We start from the raw sequence: 20327 nt of genomic DNA, 5'->3' as shown, positions 1-20327 counted from the left end.
GATGCCAGAAGATGTGCATGAACTCCACCTTGATGTGCCGGCGTCATCCTTGAGTGCTCCGCGCAGCTTGACTATACTCGTGGACACAAGTTGTTTTGAAACAATTACGTTCCAAGTCGGGGCCGTCGCTTCAAAAAGACAACGACAACAATGGATATCGTGCCTGCTACAACCATAAAGGCACCGAGATGACTAGACGATGCATTTAATTTTATTGCCAAACTCGTTTGCTTTTGCAGCAGCAACGAGCTGCGTGCTGCATTCTCTCTCTCCTCCTCTCCGTGTGGGAAAGTGTATGTCATCGCAACATGTGACATAATGGACCGATCAGAGCAGCAACAATTCCTGATGGGTGCGTGGCATGTGTTGCAGACCTGTCGCCAACAGCACAATGCGTCGGTCACGTGAATCATTGCGGGAGTAGAAAGAAGCCTAAAAAGAAGCCTTTCACTGAGTAGACTGAGATGAAATTTGGCCGCCTCGCAACCACGTCACATGCATGAGGGTCGATTAGTGGGCCGGACCAAAATCCACTTCCGGCAGGCTTGGTCCAGCCATTTTTAAAAATTTGTCAGACTCCACCCCCCGCCCCAAAAATGGGCATCCGGCCGGGCCTGACGGTCCGACCGGTCCGGCCCAGGGATGGACTTGCCCAGCTCTGGTTATGACAAGAGTGAGACAAGCAGACGAACAAAGAAGGCATTTAGTTTTGCTTCTGTTTGTTGCTTGAGTGCAGCTTGGACGTGGGTTATAAGTAGTAGAAGCAATATTAATTAAAGTCCTGTGTTTGTTTGGAATTGCCTGTTTAGTTGTCCGAGCAGTGGTTGGCTTATTATTGTGCAGGGTTGGAGTCAAAGTTCAGGTCCATGGAAAACAGTTGTTGGGTTATAAAAATAGAAAAAGGTTATGGCGGTTACAGGAAGGCTTTTATTAGACAGTTGTGTATGAAGAGTAGGATTTAACATGTTTATTTTGATGATTTTATTTCAGAAAAAATCACATTGTATTTCTGGACTCCTGGCAACACTTACGTAAACACTTTGTAAAGTCAGTTCAGAAATTAGTGTGGAAATACATTCTTGAAGAGAATTGCTGCAAGCATGTGCAGGGATGGAGAACTATTCTGTTGTAATCAGTTGTGGGGATAAAGCATTAAACTTTAAGTCTGCACACACGCAGTAAAAAGAAGGACCGGCCCATTGCATGAGGTGGGATGTGGCAGCACTTGAAGCGGCCAAGACTGAGTAAGCATTTTGATGTGAGTGAGTAAGACAAAGACAATAAATTCTTTGAATCAAAATTTTAAAAAAAATAAAAAACAATGTGTGTATTTATATATGCCCTCAATTGGCTGACGACTATATAAGTAGTTAGTTAGCGGGATTTCACAAGCACTACATAACCTACTGAAGAACATTAAATATTGGTACAGAGCAAGCAATTTATCTACACATTTAGCAGTTACAGTTGAGTTTGCTGCAGCGTGATCAAGTTGACACCTACTATGTGATGACCATTACTGCCATCTAAAGGACAGGAGTGGGAAAAGGGGTTTCTAGCATATCTTTTAGAAAGCTTTAATCCAGTGTTTTTCAAACTTTTTTGAGTCAAGGCACATTTACTGTATTTAATTTAAAAAATTGGCACACCGGCAGCTGAAATTGTGAATAAAAAAAAGTGTTATATTGTTTGTATAAGCATTTTTTAACATGAAGAATGACGTTATATTATAACGTCTTGATAAGGAATTAAGTAAACACAAAGAAACAAGTATTTTATAATGTTTCATATTGATACTTGGTGTGAAACATGGGCCTGTTTGGATAAACATGCATCACTAATTCGCTTGTCTCTAAACAAAGACAATTAGCTACCTGCTGCTGCTGCCACCTGCTGGTATGGAAGAGTACTACAATGTAGTAAAGACATGATTACGCTGCCAGGCGCTAGACCGCACAGGCGCACAAATTAGATAATTTCCCACGGCACACCTGACAATATCTCGCGGCACAAGTTTGAAAAACACTGCTTTAATCAACCTAGACAGACATCGGAGTTGTTCAATGTTTTCCTTTGTTAATTCCTGTTTGAGATGAGTGGAACAAGACTTTTTAAACCCTGTCACATTGCCCAACTTTAATCCCCTTTTACTTCAACACACCCGCTCCTCTTCCTCCCCCTCTCTGGCTGTGGAAGATGAGAAAGTGTAAATATAGCAGATGATTGCATTTATCACTGTTTGCACAGAAACCACAGCAGCAAAACATGTTTTAACCCTCCGAAGCGTCCGCATACCAGCGTTGCATGGTTCTAATCATAAATCCACGTAGTTGCATTGCACATGCTACACACACACCCACGTGCATATGCACACACGACATTTCTTTAATGCACACCTTCCCATTACACAGGCCAATAGTTCATAGACATTTTCTTTTTGCAGCGGTGAGGCAGTGCGACCGAAGTCCCTGCGGACCAGGTGCAACTTGTCAGGAGGCTCCGGGAGGTTACCAATGCCTCTGCCCGCCTGGATGGAGCGGCAGAACCTGCCAGCTGGGTCAGTGGGTCAATATTTAAATCCTTACCGGGCAAGCAGCCATGTTTGGAACACTGTTGGAATGCTTCTTAGTGGGGCAGTCAAACAGAGATTGCCCCAGCCAATGAATTATATATATATATATATATATATATATATATATATATATATATATATATATATATATATATATATATATATATATATATATATATATATAGCGACTTTGCACCTTGTACCTTGTCCCTATCCCTCACAAATGGCAACATTCCACTGTATACACATATACTACACATAGATAACTACATTTGAATACATAAAATGGAAGTACCACAGTATTTTAATGAGCGTCTTGTAAAAGTTGAAAATAGCAAAAAGTCACAGAATGACACAAAGTAGGGTACCATTGTAGGAAAAAGAATCCAATATACCAAGTGTTTGCATTATGTACAACTGCCTGATGGCCTCGATGGATTTTGTTTCATCTTGTATCCTGGTATGATGCCATTCAACCCTCTTGTTGTGTGCTGTCACATTAATAAGTTTTAAAGCCTAGAAGACAAGGAAAAATTCAAAAGCTATGCTACTCATTGTGCTACCCCTCTAATTGGGGGTAAAGTATCATAGAAAGAAGTTACAAACGACAACAAAAAAGTCACGTTATTGTCCCATCAAGGTTAAAAATCTGTATCATTTCAAAAATATATAATAAAAAATTCAATTCAAAGTTTTAATTTTGTGCTTTCAAACCAGCGTCCTTGTCTTGTTACTCTTTACTGTTTTATGAAAAATACCACACCAATCACAAATGTGAAGTATGCGAACCGGTAAAGAGCCAGAATTATGTGCGCCGAGTGTAAAATTGAAGTTCTGACGACCTTCAGTTGAACTCGCACTTGATTTGAGAACAACTCTCATTACTGAGCCTGGGGGCCTCCTCACATTCATTTCGGCATGGAGCATCCTTTTTCGAATCCTTCATTTATGGCTCCTAATTACAAGTTAAATTAGACCTCTACTGCTCACAGCCAGTAAAGCAGCATTTCAACAAGGGGAATATGATCAAATGTTCCCCTTTGAGGTGAGCTGTTCATTTTAAACCGCAAACCTCATCGACCTTCAGGGCTGCATTCTCGCAGAATGTTGCATTCATCCACACTGACAGGCATGTTCCGCTGGGCCTTCGTGTGTTGGATGGTTGTCAGAGAGGGGATACTGTCTACAGTCAGGCCACACATACACACACACACGTTGTAGACACTCACAAGCTGCCCGGGGATTGTAACATACAAAAAGATCAATTTTTCACTGTGATGGAACCTCCTACTCAAATGTGTTAAGGTGATATATAACTCTGGCTCTTGATAATCTCCCCTAGCTGCACATACGATGTAATGCACACACGTACGCACTGCTTTCAAAGTCAAGTGATAAATGACCTGAGCTCATACTGTAGGTGGACCAGCGGCATTTTTGAGAAAAATGGTAGGACACTTATTCAGTGAGAAAGTATCAGAGATGGGCACTTGACCCTTTTTTGCCGGTCCGTCCTCCGTCTGTGACCTCGGTGCCCTTCCGTCCTCATTCCTCTGTCCTTGTTCATAAAAATAATCGTCCTGCGACCCGGTCCGTCCTCCTTCCTCGCCAGTGAAATGGGCGTCCACTAGAGGGCAGACTATGCCTGTGAGAACATTACTGCAAGGAGGGAACGCACATGAAAAAGAGCACTGTACAGTGTTGTGGAGGCTTAGTCATGTATCTCGGAAGAGAACAGTGGTCTTTCCTTTTTAAATAACCCAACTCAACACGTCAGATGGTACTTGACCCAGTTTGGGATGAATAGAGGGACGGATGAAAACCCACCTCCGTCCTTGCTTAATCCGTCCTTTTTAAAAGACTTCTCCGTTCTGTCCACAAAATGGCGGATGGACCATTCCGTCCCTGGGAAGAATACTGTAATATTCTCTCTCACTCTGACGTGCTTTTTACACATATCACATACTGTACATTACATATGTTACAGACAGAAACAAATAAATACCCTTCAATGAGAAGTCAGAAGGTACAAGTAACTTCTGTAGCCACCTTTTGCCGTTCAAACGACAGATTCAGAGCTAGCTTTGTGTTCAGCCAAACAGGACCAGACACTCACACTGACATTTGTGAGTAAAGTGAGACAAGATCAGCATTATTTCGTTATACATATTACATTGTCCAATGCCCCAACTTTTCACACTGCACATGTTTTTTTTCTTGCCATTGGGAATACAGAACAGTGCTCCGGGCCATATGGGTCCATATTTTGCACTGGTTGCTAAGCTACGTACAGTAACAGGAAGTAGTCTGGTGCCTTTTCCAACAAAATTAATTAGTAAGTTAGTTTGCTTATAATGCAGAGGAGGAGATTTGTGATACAAGTGAAGCATATGAGGCTTCTGAGGTATAATTTATTTTAAGCTAACATTTTCAATTTTATGCTTAATGTTAAAGGCACATTTGTACTACCGATGTATTCAACCACGTAGAGATCACCATTCATCATTGTGCCTCACGTCACAGTACATCATCTGACTTGTGTCCCGGAGCTTGGGACACTAAGGCACTGCATGGATGAGTTTTTTCCACCATTTTCTCCTTGTTGTTCATTGTACAAAATCACTCACATCTGTCATCACAGCGGCACCGCAACACCAAAGATGCCAGGAATTGTTTGAAAAATGTTCCGTTTTGACACATAATCTATTATGTGTGATAATGCATGATTATGGCAACTGATTTAATCTTTTCTCCCTTTAGATGCCGATGAGTGTGAAATGAAAATATGCGTCTATGCCCGTTCTTGCCGCAACCTGATTGGTGGATACTTATGTGACTGTCTTCCCGGATGGGCGGGGTCAAACTGTGACATCAGTGAGTGTGACATATATTTGTCTGCTTCACAGCAACAAACGTAACTTTTCTTGCATGTCTTTTTAAAATGGCATTTTGTTGTAAATAATTATGCATTTACTTTTTTTCCGATTGTCTTAGGGAACAGCAGCTGCCAGAGCTTGTGTCTCAATGGTGGACATTGCGAGGTGAGTCCATATAGTTTTTGCATATCTTTCTACAAACTGAACACTAAAGGGACTTTAAACCTCCTCATTGTAGGACCAGATGTCAGGGTCCAGATGTTTGTGCCCTCCTGGCTTCTCGGGAAAATACTGCCAAATTCGGCTCGGCTCTTGTGATAGCGCCCCCTGTCTGCACGGGGGACAGTGCACGGAAAAGGATGAACACGCCGTCACCTGCAACTGCCCTTTGGGGTATTCTGGGATCTTCTGTGAGGTCGGTAGAGCATCGCAGTGTGTTGGATAGACAATAAGACTCTGATACTCAAAGAAATTGTAACATAGAAGGTGTTTCTTGCGTGGCCTGGTAGCAAATGATCCACAAGCAGCTGGTCAGGGAGCACAGGTATGACAATTAATATAGTTAAAAATGCAATATGCATCAATATAAAAGGAATTAAATACAATATACATGTTCAGTTTTTTTTTAAGCCAGATCATTATAGAACATTAATGAAAGCAATTCTACGACTACAAGTAATGGGTATGTTGCTACCAAGAAGCATTGCACCACCCTGTAAACATACAACTTTTAAAAAAAAATCTAAACAATTTACAAATGTATTTTTGTAATATTAAATCTTTAATCTTGAAAATATATCACGGTAATCTTGAAGATAGTCCAATTATTTTTTATCTTTTTAAATAAGTATTTTTCTACAGTAAAAATGTTCTTGTTTAATGTTATGAGATTCACCTATTAACTCGAAAGTATATAATTTATTTCCTCAAAAGTTTTCACCTTGAAAATGTACAATTTAGTCCTCATAAAAGCTCAAATGTTTTTCTTTTTTTATTTTTTTTGATTATGCAACTTTTGCTTTAATTATGCAACTTTTTCTCTCAGCAATATTCAACTTTTTACACCCCAAATATATGAATGTATGTGAATAAAATTATTCTTATGAATTCATTGTTCGTTGAAATAGTAACAGCAAATATTTTTTTTCCTGTCAATGTTAAAATCATGCTTTTATTTCAGATTGTGCTGGATGTATGCAAGCCCAACCCCTGTTTGAAGGGGATGCCCTGTCATAACATCGATGGCAGGTACATGTGTGCCTGTCCTGAGGGTTACCATGGAAACGAGTGCCTCAACCTAAAGAGCCCTTGTTTTGGCCCACACTGTCCAGGTAGGATGGATGGATAGATGGATGGATAGACAAACTACAAGCGAAATTCAGTAAATGTTTGTCATACAGTTTTTGTCACGTTCACATTTCACATATTTTCCAAGGTGCCATGTCGGACACAAAAGGGGGCATCAGCTTCTACATGGTCCTGTTGGGGGTCCTGGCTTTGGTGATGGTGTGCGGTTGCACTGCATGTGCCTACGTCCTGTCCCACCTGCAGCACAAGCGGAAAAAGCATCAGGCCGTCCCTCCGGAGGAGGGCACCATCAACAACCAGAGGGAGTACGTCAACCTCATCCGGAACCTGGACAACCTCGTCCCCCCGCCCATTCCGCCTCCTGCCGTCCCCCTGGTTCAGACGCCGCCCGGCCCGGCCGTCGCCGCCGCCGCCGTTTCCCCGCACTGCTACGAGGAAATCGAGCTGACTCTCCCTCCCTCTCCGGCCCCCTCGCACTCGTCCTCCCCTGCATTGAAGCAGGCCCGCGCCCCAAAACTGGATATTTCCAATCGGGAGCGGGAGAAGCTAAACCGCATCCACTGCACAGACAACCAGGAGCTACATGTGTGACCCTTCAAGTCTGAGGCTTATTTTATTCTGCATATTTTGCACTCTCTCGCTCACAGGGTCCACGTTTGTTGTTTGACCTATCGTGTCGTTGAGACTCTTCAGATGATGCCGTGGGCTTGGATACGTAACGCTGCATTTTCACCTAAAGTTCCAAGAACTTTTAGTACTCGGTATTTGTAGTCCCGGTACTATGACAGACCTGGTTTGAAGGAGAAGACTCGCGACTGTCGATGGAGATGTTGTTCTGTGTGTGGTGTGTTGTATTGGTTATCAAGAGTAAACCAGTGCGTCTGATTCGCCTTTGTAAATATTGAACAGATTTAACATTTATGATGGTCGCCCTCACCAAAAATCACTTTTAACCCACTCCACACCACCAGATAATCGCTCAGGATAATCTTTTAGAGACATCCGAGAACCGGGCCTTTGCTGACTTTGATCGGAAGAGGAAAAATGCACAATTTCGTCCTAATTATTATGTGTTGTACCGTACTTTAGTAGTCAGTGTATGAACAGCTGTAGACAAGGTGGGGGAAAAAAACGTGGCAAAGAGACATCCAGTCAGAGTTGTTCAGCACTGCAGACCCCACCTGAGCCTTTTTGAGCATTCCCTCAGACACACACCGGTCCTCAAATGGTTCCAGAGTAAAGTTCCTTTGGTTGAAATGCGCCATAGTGACCTCTGAGTGCCTGAAACAGTGTCAGTCACAATAATTCAGGCCAAAATCTGAGCAGGCCATTGATGACTGAATGAATGGATGATAATTTAAAGTCCAACTGGATGAATGTGAGATTATTTAAAGCAGCCAGTGCACACAATTTCTTCTATTTACAAGGAGGGAGCTTCATTTTCCCACATTTTCTGGACTCAGCCTGAGTTTGTGCATAGCTGACTGTACACTAAATGAAATACGTAAGGACACAATCCTCCGAGTTGTGTTTTAAGGCCTCATGATTTTTTTAAAAGCATACACTGTTGCCTGTGTTGTTTCTGTGATTATACCTTTTTATCATTACGCTTGTAAGATAGGTTGTACATAACTATATTGTACATATTGATGCCTCCCCCTTTTTTTGTACCGTGGTTGAGTCTGAGAGTTTCACTCTTGTTGTTTTACTGGCGTTCTGTAATAAAAGTGCATTTAACAGCATTTGAAAAAAACAAAAGTGCATTTGGAGCTTAAAGTTGTGAAATTTCCTCAAAATGACGCTGAGTCTTTCATTTGGATTTGTTTTGGTTTGTAACCACTCCAGAGAAGAGAGAAAGTGGTGCCACAATCTGAATATGGTGGTTTTGTTACTGTGACTGATCACTGTGGAATGTAGCAAATTTTCTCATAATAGTGTGTCTCAGTCAAATCTACCTCACTGAATTAAGATGTTGGAAAGTTCCGGAAGTGACGTCGACTGACTCTGCTCCGTATATGGCGTGTGGGTAGAGGGAACGGTCGGTGGAATTCATCATGTTACCTTGACAATACTGTTAGCATTGCACAACTGACTGCACATGCCCATCTTATAGTAAACAGGAGTGTATTGACAGGGGAGACACGACATCTTTGCGCCCAAACGGGAAGTGGCGTCATAAAATGAGACAACAGAGATAAACAAATACATTTTACCAAAAAAAAATTAAATACTTCTATTAACCGCATACTATACCTTGCCATCTAAAAATAAAGATACATATGCAGTTTGTTGAAGTGTTTTATGATATTTCATTTTCACTTTTGTATAATTTGACTTTTGTTTTATTCAAGGTGACTTAACAGCATTGGGGTGCTGTCCGAGCATCCTCTTTTGACCACCCACGATTGGTTGTGGGTCAAACTGACCCTTTTTTTTAAAAGTATTTATTTCTGAAAGAAAGTTATTCTTTGCACTAAACAGTGAATAACTTTTTTATTTGTGTGAGATATAAAACATTTATATTGGAAGCATCAAAAATAAATTAGTCAGATTTAAAAAAAACAAAACACAAGTTTGACTGTCATTCACATTTCTGGCTTTGGATGCCATTAGACTGTGCATATGGCATGGGTTAAAAAACATAAACTCAGTGACAGCGTGAAAAGGCGGAAAGGCATTTTGTGACAGCAGGCGGGGATACAGAAAAGACAGTTAATGGCTCAGTGGATGTGACAAACATGAACTTTAGCCCGTGCAAACAGCAGCCGGCCAGTAAGGCTTCCTGTAACCGCCCTGCTCAGGAGGAAATGGAGGAAACAGAGCACGCGCTCTACACCTGCTGTGTGCCCCAGGATGTCACACATGACAACATGCATGCTCACAGAAAGGAAGCTTCAACTTTAAAGTCTGGAGTAGGTAAAATACACCTCAACTTTGTCCAAGTTGTGACATCACTTCAGTCTGGCATGGAACGCTTAATCCTTGAAAATTCAACCTAACTTGAATTCAAATACTATAAAACGTTTAGCATTTTGAAAACAATTCTGTTATTTTCTCTTAAAAGAACATGTTGTAAGTGCTGTGATGTATATGTTGTATATTAGTTTGCATTGTTTCGATGTTTGAGACAGATTATTCATCACGTACATAGCCATATTTGTATGCATTTATAGCAAAAAAATAATATCACCCCACAAAAGCATAACATACATTGTCAAAGTATTAATAAAATGTATCAGTGGTATTCATCATGAATATCTCCACATTAATTTAATTAGCTGTAAAAATAAAATCCCTCAAAAATCAAAATTTAATTACGAATTTAAAAAAATGTTACCCTGATACTTTAATTGAAATTTTATTTTGCATACAAGAGTAACTGATACATATTGTATAAAAATTTTAATTTTTACATATTTTTACATATAAAACAAAATAAACGCATAGATAGGTTCGTCAAAATAATTAACAACAGAACATTAACTATAAACTTCTGTTATATTTTTAGACTTACATTTTTTGTTGGGGTCGGGAGTGGTGTACGTACATCCAAATTAATATGGATATATTCATGACGAACAACCACTCGTCTCTATTCTAAAATGCCAAAACAATAACTAATTTATTAACCTTAAAGTCACATGTTATTTTAACAGGAAACGAGAGAATAATTTGCAATGTTCTGAATTTTTGCTTTTATTTCATTTGATTAAATGTAATTTTATTTCATCGTTAACTGACTACTTTTGAGAATATAAACATGTTTTGCTTCAACATTTTGGATTTGAGCAGCGGCGCAGTCTAAAGTTAGGTTAAAAAACAGTTCTCAATTTTTCAGGTTATTTGTTGTCTTACATCTTTGTTTTATTTTTTATTTAACGTGAACCAACTGAAATCATAGATGATGTAGTAACGCCCCAATCCAGCAGGTGGGGGGGCCTATTGTCTTCCACCGCCATTAAACTCCACGAAGTAGAAAGGCAGCGCGGAAGAAGGCGTGTACGGTGGCCTCTCTGGTTCAGCGAATTATAACCCAGTTTTGTAGTTGTTGCCCATAAAACAGGTAAGTCTTGTCCATGTTAAATGTAATTAAATATGTTTGTTCTGGTAGTCCTTACTCAGACAGCCGTTTTCTCATATGCTCTGGTGCAGTTAGCCGCTGATAGCCAAGAAGCTAAGCTAAACTAGCTTCTCTGTGAAGGAGGCCGCTGCGACTGCACTACACGCACTATCCGTCAAATCGATGCGGTTCCTGACAAACCCCTAAGTGTATTTAAAATATTTTTCATTTTCTGTCTGTGTCAAAATGTGATTCAAGAAGATGCGAGACTAGGAACAAAGAGCGCGTTTAAATACTGTAATTAGCGATAATTTTTTTATTTCCATACATGAATGCTAATTTACATGTAAGCGCTTGTTCTATAATTACCGTACGATTGTTGTGGCAAAAAGTGATCATTTATAATTTTACACACGCTCAAAACATTATCAATCGCAGATAATGTTATCTGACATTAAGTGGGAAAATTGAGAGATCTTTTTATTTTCTCCAACATTTTCTAGTCTGATATCACAAAAGTAAAAGTGTTTCTTATTTATCCAACACGCACACACACACGCACACAAAATTCTTATTTCCGATTTAGTCATATCCAGTGTTGGGGGCAACGCGTTACAAAAGTAACGCAGTACAGTAATGTATTACATTTAGGCAGTAACGATGTAATGTAACTTGTTACTCTGATTTTCTTGTAATGTTATTACAGTTACTGAGACTGGTAACGCGTTACAAATTTCAGGACAATAATACATATGTTGACATCATTTAACAAGTAGGTCTGTTCATAATATCACTTGATCATCAGTTATTGCTTCCAGCAAAACTTAAATACAAAGTTCTTGTCACACTTGAAGCTTCACGTAACAACGTGAGTGCGTGAGTCAACTCTCTGCCAAGCAAATATATTGTCTTTACTCCATTGACAACACCGAAGAGGGCTGTTTGTGTTATTGTTTGTGACAATAATCACTGTCACGGTTTCATAAAATGAAATGCAAATCATAGACACAAAATACAAGCAGGAACAAACCTAAGTAAAACGAAGCGAATAAACTGCAAAAAAAATAAGTCACTGTGCTTTTTAGATATGATTTAATGAACTTAGTGCCATCAATTGCCATATGTAAAACGTAGTGCTTCTGATTGGCTGTTCGCAATCAAAATGCAAATCATCTGCCGGTGACAAATGACGTCACGCTACGGCACCATCAATCGGACAAACTACAATAGACGCCCATTATTAGAGTCTGATGCGCTCGTTTCTTATTTACCTTTTAATTTTTCAAATCACCTCGAAACTTTGTCTCCATGTTGTAAAAGAAAATTAGAACGAACTGAACTTTCAATTATTACAAATAGAAAAAATAATAATGAAAAAGGAAAAAAACATTTAGTCAGGTCAGTTTTGACTTCAATACATTTTTTTGCTTTTATTACACATGCCCTGTCTGTGTGTTTCTATCTATCTATCTATCTATCTACCTATCTACCTATCTACCTATCTACCTATCTACCTATCTACCTATCTACCTACCTACCTACCTACCTATCTTGTTAGACCAATATTTAAAAAAAAATCTTATTGGTACAAATTTTACATTTAATATTATAGTCCACACTACATAGTTAAATATGCTCATAAGTTAACTTTGCCAGCTAGAGTATGGCAGCAAATTTTGCATTTTCCTTTTAAGGTCTTGAAATCATTATTAAATAAATGAATCCCCGATTTTTGAAAAAGTAACTTAAAAGTAACTTAAACTTGAGTAACGCATTACTCTACAAATAGAGTCATATTTTAAAGAAACGTATTACTTTCACATGCAAGTAACTAGTAATATGTAATATATTACATTTTGGAAGTAACTTGCCCAACACTGGTCATATCTTATATCGATTCCGCCTACAGTGGTACCTCTACTTACGAAATTAATTGGTTCTGGAAGAAATTTCTTTAGTAGAACATTTTCGTAAGTAGAGGTACCATTGTACACAACTTGAATGACACTGGCATTCAAAACACCCCCTGTGATTACGTTATTTACGTGAAAATAAAGTATTTTGAAACCACGTGTTTCTTGATTCACATTTTTAACGTTCAGCAACTTAATATGAAATGCAGTCAATTTGCATGGCTTGGTTGGACCATATGACTTTCCAAAGAGTAACATCGCACATGCTTTGAGTCAAAAGTCCCCCCTTTTGCAATGTAGAAATGGACAATTTGGACGACATGTCTTGGACATTGTTCAGCATGATTGACTCCAGGACTGCCTTCCACTGTGGTCTTTTTTTGTCATAAAAACATGTGAAATTGGTTTGGCCCATGTTTTCTGTTTCTTAGAGAGATTTAAACCGGCTAGTTGATTTCTTGAAAAAAAAAAAAATCACTAGAGAGGTCGGCAAGTGGGCAACACAAGCTGGATTTACATGGAGACTTTTTTGTCATTCAGAATGATTTCAATCCGATTGACAAAAAAGACCTCTGGTCGCCACACCAGTTCATGATGTAATCCATTCCTATGTGCTGTTTACTTGCTCCACCCTGTTAATTAGATCAGCTGTGTGACACGCGGAGATCGATGTAACGATTGCTTATTCATCTATTTAGCACAATGTTCGTATTGTTTTAACAATTTTATTAAAGCAGCATCTTGATTAAAAACAAATTACCAGTCCTCTAAAACAAGTTCTCGCGTCGTAGACAAGCTCTGGTAAAATGTTGCTAATTTAAAGTGCGTATACAATGACGTCACTACGCATTTACGTCAGGATGGAGCATACGCAGACTGGACGCAGACTGGCTATTCCGATTAAACAGTTTGTTTACATGACGCTCGTTTGGATTGGCAAAAGGAATATACCACCCCTGTGAATCCGAAAGAAATTCCATTCGGATTCTGCCTTTTTATTTCGATTTAGTGGTTATATGGGGCATTTTCCTTCCGTTTGGTCATTCGGATCCTTTCTAATCGGAATACACGGCTCCATGTAAACCCAGCTAGCAACTGACTGGGCTCTTGTAAAGGAACTCCTCTCTGTTCATAGCAATGTTGCAAGCATGTGCGTCGTCCTTTGAACTGAAGTCGCCTCCAAAAAATCCTCGGCGCAATGAACATTTAGTAAAATTTTTAAGACTGTAACGAATAGTCGCTTAACTCTGATTATAAAAAAGTCGAAGCAAAATCTCTCTTTTCGAGGCTTGGCAGGGTTAATTTTCCCATTTGGCCTAATGTTACTACAGCCGCACGCATCACTGTTCGTAGAAATAAGTTGTCACAATGACAGTGAACCATGAGGAGCTAAACTACAACTACACTCTCATCTGCTGACTCCAACATCACTCACTGGGCCAGGCCCTGCCTAATAAGGCCACACGCATTCACAATCACAGAAATTACAGTGTACAATGTGAGGATGGTGAGTAGGCAGTAATAATACCTGCGCCTCGCGTACATTTTGTATATTTATTGTTGTTTAATGATTCAAAACCAATTTTTATTCAGTTACTCAATTTAATACTTGGTAGAAATACGCTATTCTAAAATATTCCGTAGCGGCAGCACTAAAATTAATTGACAAAATTGATTAGTTAACCAAGGCCTAGTGGGGCCTCTTGTAAAATAAAACATTTTTAAAAATCTGGGATCTGAACCCTCTTCCCTGTCCTTTTCCTGCAGCAACCGTGCCCCGCCGCGCCCCCACCCCCAGCGGCGCCGTCATGTGGCAGGAGGCCCGCAAGCACGAGCGCAAGCTCCGTGGCATGATGGTCGACTACAAGCGACGTGGCGAGCGCCGCCGAGAGTACTACGAGAAGATCGTAAGTAGGGTGGCAAAAGTCTGGAAATGTCCAAAGCTGGAAACGCAATCAACGGGGATTAAGGGAAACAATCTTAATAATAAATGGGAATAAACCAGGAATTTACATAATTGAAGGTTAGCTTTTAATTGGGAACCTGAATATTCAGTAGTTGAGAAGAATATTTCTTGCATAATTCTGATTTAAAGCATCTGGATGTCATGCAAGTACAGCTAAATATGAAAAGCCCATTTCCTGAGAACCCTGAGGGATGATACTTAATTTAATATTTTGAATGAGTCTTTGTTTGTACTTTGTGTGGTCTTGGGGCGAGGGGGTTGTTTTTATTCTAAAATGGAATAACTGTTAAATAAAATATATAAATTGATCAAATTCTACCTACAAAATAAATGTGTTGAAATGTCATGCTTTTTAATTGTATTCTTTTCCTTGGATGTCTGCTTTTTATAAAACAGTGCTTATATTTAAGCTTGAATATGTTGCCACTTTAACCCATTCAGGCCGGGAGCGCACAACCGCGTTTCTACCACAAAAGCCGGTAACGGTGTTGTGTCTTTCTACCCTTAAAGCCTGGAGAGCGTATACGTCATTTTCTTTTTCTTTTTTTTTTTTTATCCAATTCTCAGTCTCTTAACCAATGAAATGCATCAGAATTTACACGTGACGGTGTCGTGAGCCCGCAGAGGATGTTCCGGAATTCTTTCGAGTCATAATGGCTGATGCCGTCGATTGCTCTAAGATGAGTAACGGCAGTGATATAGACGATGCGTTTTGCACTTTTAAGCAGTAGAACCAGTCGAAAGTGATATATGGTTAAGATATATGTTTGTAAACAATGACAATAGACGGCTTTGTAACAGAATAGACGATGGTAATTACCACTCATTTTAAAAAAATTAAAAATAATGCTTCACTTGCACTGACACTTTATTTTTACATCTTCGATTGAAACAGTAAAGACTAATAAACTCTGGCATGTGTAAAAGCCACATGTCTAAGCTCTCAAATTCTTTTGGAATGATGTTTCTATCTGCTCAGCTGCTGAGATATTAATTATTTTGTTGGTGTTAAATTCTGGGAAAACTTCAGTTTTCATGGGTAATTCCAAAGACGTCCTTAGTTTTGGGAGCTGTCGAGCCAGGCGCCTTATTAGGCTGTAATGGGTTAAATTACCCTCAATCCCCAATTAATTCCTATAAATTCCAGTGAAAAGTTTTCAAATAATTCCTAAATTCCCAACTCACCTTCCCATGAATATTTACTAACAATATTGCAATCTTAATCTTAAGAGACAATTTTGTTTTCGCAATCATAATCGCTCTGCCTCACTGCTGCTTTGTTTTCCATTTCTCTGACTTGTTCTGTAGCTGCCTCTTTGTGTTGACCTGACCAAACCCATCTATCTTTGCACAAGTTGAAACAACATTAGGCAACAGCGGAGCAGCCTTGGGAGCAAAGTTGGCACAAGTGTCACTGTCTTTTCACATCTGCTCGTTTTTGTCTCCTTTTAGAAAAAGGATCCGGCCCAGTTCCTTCAGGTTCATGGGCGAGCCTACAAGATCCATCTGGATCCTGCTGTGGCTCTGGCTGCAGAATCTCCCATCAACATGTAAGGGGACAGAAACACACACACACACTTGGATTAGTGATCTTGTAAACAATTAAACAAAAATAAAATGATTCTCACAGCTGCTGAGCTTTAGTTTGTATTAGTTTTAGTATGCAGTTGAGTTTGACATCTAGAGTATTTGTCGAGAACAAGATTTTAAAACTTGAATGAAAGCTAATGCACTATGTGTATCAACAATACTGCTTTAGGGTAGCTCCTAAAGCAGTGGTGGAGGAGAAACTGCACATTACGCTAAATAACAATGTACACAAAAACAGTTAACTTCTTTTTAATTAGGTTTAAAACAAAATCAATAATTATCAATATTGACTGATATGTGATACTTACATTGTGACAATTTTTCAGATCTTAATCTCTATATTGACCAGTGTATTTCACTATTTCTTAGTTACGTTGACCTCTTATTAAAGGTTAAGTATTATGTTAAAGTAAAATAACATACATTTTTTTCTGGGTCATTATTTTCAATAGTTAAAAAAAAGACAAAAAAAATCAATATATATCGATGTCGACCAATATGAAACACTTCATGATATACTTTTCAGTCATATTGCCCAGCTCTATGTGTAATAGAGTAAACTAAAATTGTCAAACAACTGTTTGACCTCCCTTCTCCTGTACGGTCGTACAGCAATACCAAAATAAATACATTTAAAATGAACCCCGAAAGCTCGACAAAGACAAAAATGGGCATTTTCGCAAGTAACTATAGTTTTAGTTTTTTATTAACGTAAGGCGTAGTTTCAATTATTTTTTTTTTTTTTAAAGCATTTTCATTTTATTTCACGAAAGAAAATGTTTTTTCAATTTTAGTTGCTTTCATTAGGTTATGTTCACTATAATAACTTTGCCAGTTAGACTGCAATATGTATAGCCTGTGTATGGTGTTCAGACACCGAATTAATTAGTTCTAAACATTAGTTTTCCTTAAATAGATCAATCAATAACTATCCATACATAGTAAATAGAGGATAATTTGTTCCAATCTTATAAGTCTACAGCAAAACCTTGAATATTCCCTTTTTTGGGGGGTTGGTTACTTATCCTCCATTATTTGCTGAAGACTCACCTAGTTTTATGTAATGGAAAAAAGCGTTTTTCTGTCATCTTTAGGAAATTGCAAACTTTTTTCAATATTCCAGGCAGGTCTTGGTCCCTATCGCTTGCAAATAGTGTGGGTTTGCTGTACAGGAAATGTTCAGAGTAACATTTTTATTCACAACTGTCCTACAAGTGCAAAACATATTTTATTTTTATTGTTGGGGCTGGGTGAGCAGCGACACCAGATATCGCTATCAGGCCGATAACAGCCTAATTTCAAAGTATTCGGTACTCGTGAAGGCTGCCGATAGCAGCCATCAATACTCAAGGCCAATAAATATGACATCGAGTAAGCCCTCTTCGGCTATAGTTGGTGCTACACTTTAGACGTTTGGCACATCGGTGAATCATCATCTTCATCAGAAAGAAAGAAAGAAAAGTCTTTGCTCACACTTACCTGTCATTGTGTTCATTAAAATGTGTGTATCAAACGTATCAGCGGTATTGGTACTCTAGTGATGAGTGAATACTAATCCTGGTATCGGTCTGAAAAAAAGTAATATCGAACATCCCTAATTTAAGTTTATTAGAATAAATAATAGCCTTAATACTACTTGTACATTTTGTGTTTTCGACCTCCTTTTCTCATTTCCTGTGCTATTTTAACGCTGACTGGTCATTTCTTTGCTCTTGAAGGATGCCTTGGCAAGGTGACGCCAGTAACATGATTGACCGTTTTGACGTGCGGGCTCACCTAGACTACGTCCCCACCTACACGCCTCCGCTCATCACCACACCGTGAGTTTTGACGTGTTATTTTTTGTATGTTTGTTTCTTTGAACCGCATGAGTCTTACGCGTGAACTGTTTCAGTTCGGATGTTCTTTCCTGCACGTTGACCGTGTTTTATCACCTCCATGTTGGCAGAACCCCAGAACAGGAGATGGAGGAGAGGAAGTGCAATTACGAGCGCTACAGAGGCTTGGTGCAGAACGACTTTGCCAACAGTCAGTAATGTATTCTCTGACATCCAGCGCGGTAGCGTAAGGAATTTCAAGACGAGGCCACCACGGGAGAGGCCTTTCGGCCTCGTCAGGGAAAAAAAGTATCCACAGTGGAATTCCTACACCTCGGTTCTTGTAATGTTTACAGGTGATAATGTGTTCAAATGAAATTCTGATACATTAAACTTGAATATTTCATATAACAAATAGGAAATACAAAAACTATGGTAGAGTAGAAAATGGGTCGTATCGCCGTCTCCAATGGGATCAGGAAGTCAGCGTTGCCGTTTCTAATTGACCATAGTATTTCCTATTTTTTGTACTAAACACTCATAGACACATTTAATTTATCAGAACTTCATTTGGACAGAATATCACCTTTAAACATTACAAGAACCGGGGTGTAGGATTTCCACTGTGGATACTTTTTTCCCCCTAATGAGGCCGCAGGGCCTCTCCCCTGGTGGCCTCGTCTCGAAATTCCTTACAGTAGCAAACGATAATCGTCTCGTTGAGTCAAGATCGTGATGAACAGTTTAAATACAGGAAGTCCTCAATTTCCGAACGAGTTCCGTTCCTACACTGGCGATGTAACCTGAATGTCGGATTTCACCGTTAAAGTCGAAAGTTACATCAAAGTGCTTGGTATAAAAAACGAAAATACATTAAAATAAAAACATTAGATGCTATAATTACCATTGCTGCTGATAGGTGTGCGCATGCTCAACCGGAAGGAATGGTGGTCTTTGTAGTACAGGAAGTGCTTGTATGCTGAAGTGCGTTGTTTGGCACGCAACCACCGCAAATACACAAGCTCAGAGACGCAGCACAAAAGCACACTTTTGAAGCGAGGAGGAAACCGGCTGCTTCATTCCTGTGGTGAGTGACATGAATATCAAGTGTTTTATTGACAGCTGAAAGTAAGACATGGAAATGATGTCCATTTGAGTCACGACGCCATGCGTCGCCGTCACAGTGGGTTATTCAAATGCCGGAGCAACTCTGTCCGCTCATAAAACGGGTTATTCAGATTGTATCAGAAATCGGGATTTTGACCTTTACCCGAATATTGACTGCATGTAAACGTAGTCACTATGGTACTGGGGACAAAATGGCGGAAGGGGCACGGGCATCGTAAAGTCGAAACGTCGTAGTACGTCATAATTCGAGGACTTCCTGTATTTCAGTAACTGTCCATTAACACGCCCTCTAAAGGCTGTAATTTTGCTGCAGTGTTGTGCTTAAACTCTCTTGTGTCCTCCCGCAGTCTCTGAGGAGCAATGTTTGTACCAGATCTACGTGGATGAGCTCTATGGTGGCCTACAGAAGCCAAACGAGGAAGAGAAGAAAAAGTATGTCCATTACATAGACTGTTCTCACCCGAGTGTGCTTGCATTGTGTGTGAGAGCAAGAGATTGTGAATAAAGAGTACAATAAATGTGTATGTGTGCACAAGTGGAAGTATGAACATGCATACAAGTAAACCACTCGTTTCTCAACAACTGTGTCAATTGTCTGATGGCAGGCTGGCTGAGAAAAAGGTTGCAATTGGTTACACATACGAGGACAGCACTGTGACAGAACCTGACCACGACACAGACAAAGATGAAGACAATTCGGAGAACAGCGAATCTGAAGAAGATGAGGTTATCCCAGATATCGGTGCGCTGTAACATAAACGTAGTTACCGTCTTTCTAAAGACTGAACTATTTCTTTAAGCTGATCTCAAGTTTTTGTACTGATTTGTTTTGCCGAAACAGCATTTGTATTTTATTATACATACATGTTGAGTATCTTTCGGTATTATACATTATGACCATCATCCAATTTCTAATGAATTTAACCTAATTGCACAAAATTGAATTAAGCAAGCAAAGGTGTCACACTAGCGTGTGTTTGTGCATTGGCAGATGTGGAGGTCGACATTGACGAGCTGAATCACGAGCAGGAGACGGAGCTCAACAAAACAGCCACTCCCTACGGAATGGCTGAAGGAGACTTTGTCAGGTACCATTT

General features: G+C 39.5%; 2 protein-coding genes across 5 annotated transcripts in view; both read left to right on the top strand.

The window, feature by feature from the left end:
- The window catches only part of LOC147145027 (uncharacterized), a 51955-nt gene extending 43457 nt beyond the window's left edge, over positions 1–8498 (top strand). For all 3 annotated transcript variants that reach the window (XM_086034961.1, XM_086034962.1, XM_086034959.1), the window contains 6 exons: positions 2444–2557; positions 5333–5446; positions 5567–5613; positions 5687–5863; positions 6629–6779; positions 6884–8498. In XM_086034961.1, the coding sequence (XP_085891087.1) occupies positions 2444–2557; positions 5333–5446; positions 5567–5613; positions 5687–5863; positions 6629–6779; positions 6884–7347 (1067 nt within the window). In that variant the 3' untranslated portion in view covers positions 7348–8498. The remainder of the gene's footprint in view (positions 1–2443; positions 2558–5332; positions 5447–5566; positions 5614–5686; positions 5864–6628; positions 6780–6883) is intronic.
- A 2210-nt stretch (positions 8499–10708) lies between these two features.
- The window catches only part of clasrp (CLK4-associating serine/arginine rich protein), a 28199-nt gene continuing 18580 nt past the window's right edge, over positions 10709–20327 (top strand). For both annotated transcript variants that reach the window (XR_015087442.1, XM_086035544.1), the window contains exons 1-8: positions 10709–10819; positions 14497–14636; positions 16148–16245; positions 18004–18105; positions 18234–18313; positions 19578–19662; positions 19836–19972; positions 20222–20318. Coding sequence is in view for 1 of the 2 variants with exons in the window: in XM_086035544.1 (XP_085891670.1) it covers positions 14538–14636; positions 16148–16245; positions 18004–18105; positions 18234–18313; positions 19578–19662; positions 19836–19972; positions 20222–20318 (698 nt within the window). In the remaining variant the exon portion in view is untranslated. The remainder of the gene's footprint in view (positions 10820–14496; positions 14637–16147; positions 16246–18003; positions 18106–18233; positions 18314–19577; positions 19663–19835; positions 19973–20221; positions 20319–20327) is intronic.

This window comes from Filicampus tigris, chromosome 7 (genome assembly GCF_054856515.1).
Source record: "Filicampus tigris isolate MCC_2025a chromosome 7, RoL_Ftig_1.0, whole genome shotgun sequence".
Taxonomy (NCBI): domain Eukaryota; kingdom Metazoa; phylum Chordata; class Actinopteri; order Syngnathiformes; family Syngnathidae; genus Filicampus; species Filicampus tigris.
Note: the sequence above shows the minus strand (reverse complement) of the source record. Positions and strands in the feature narration are given on the sequence as shown.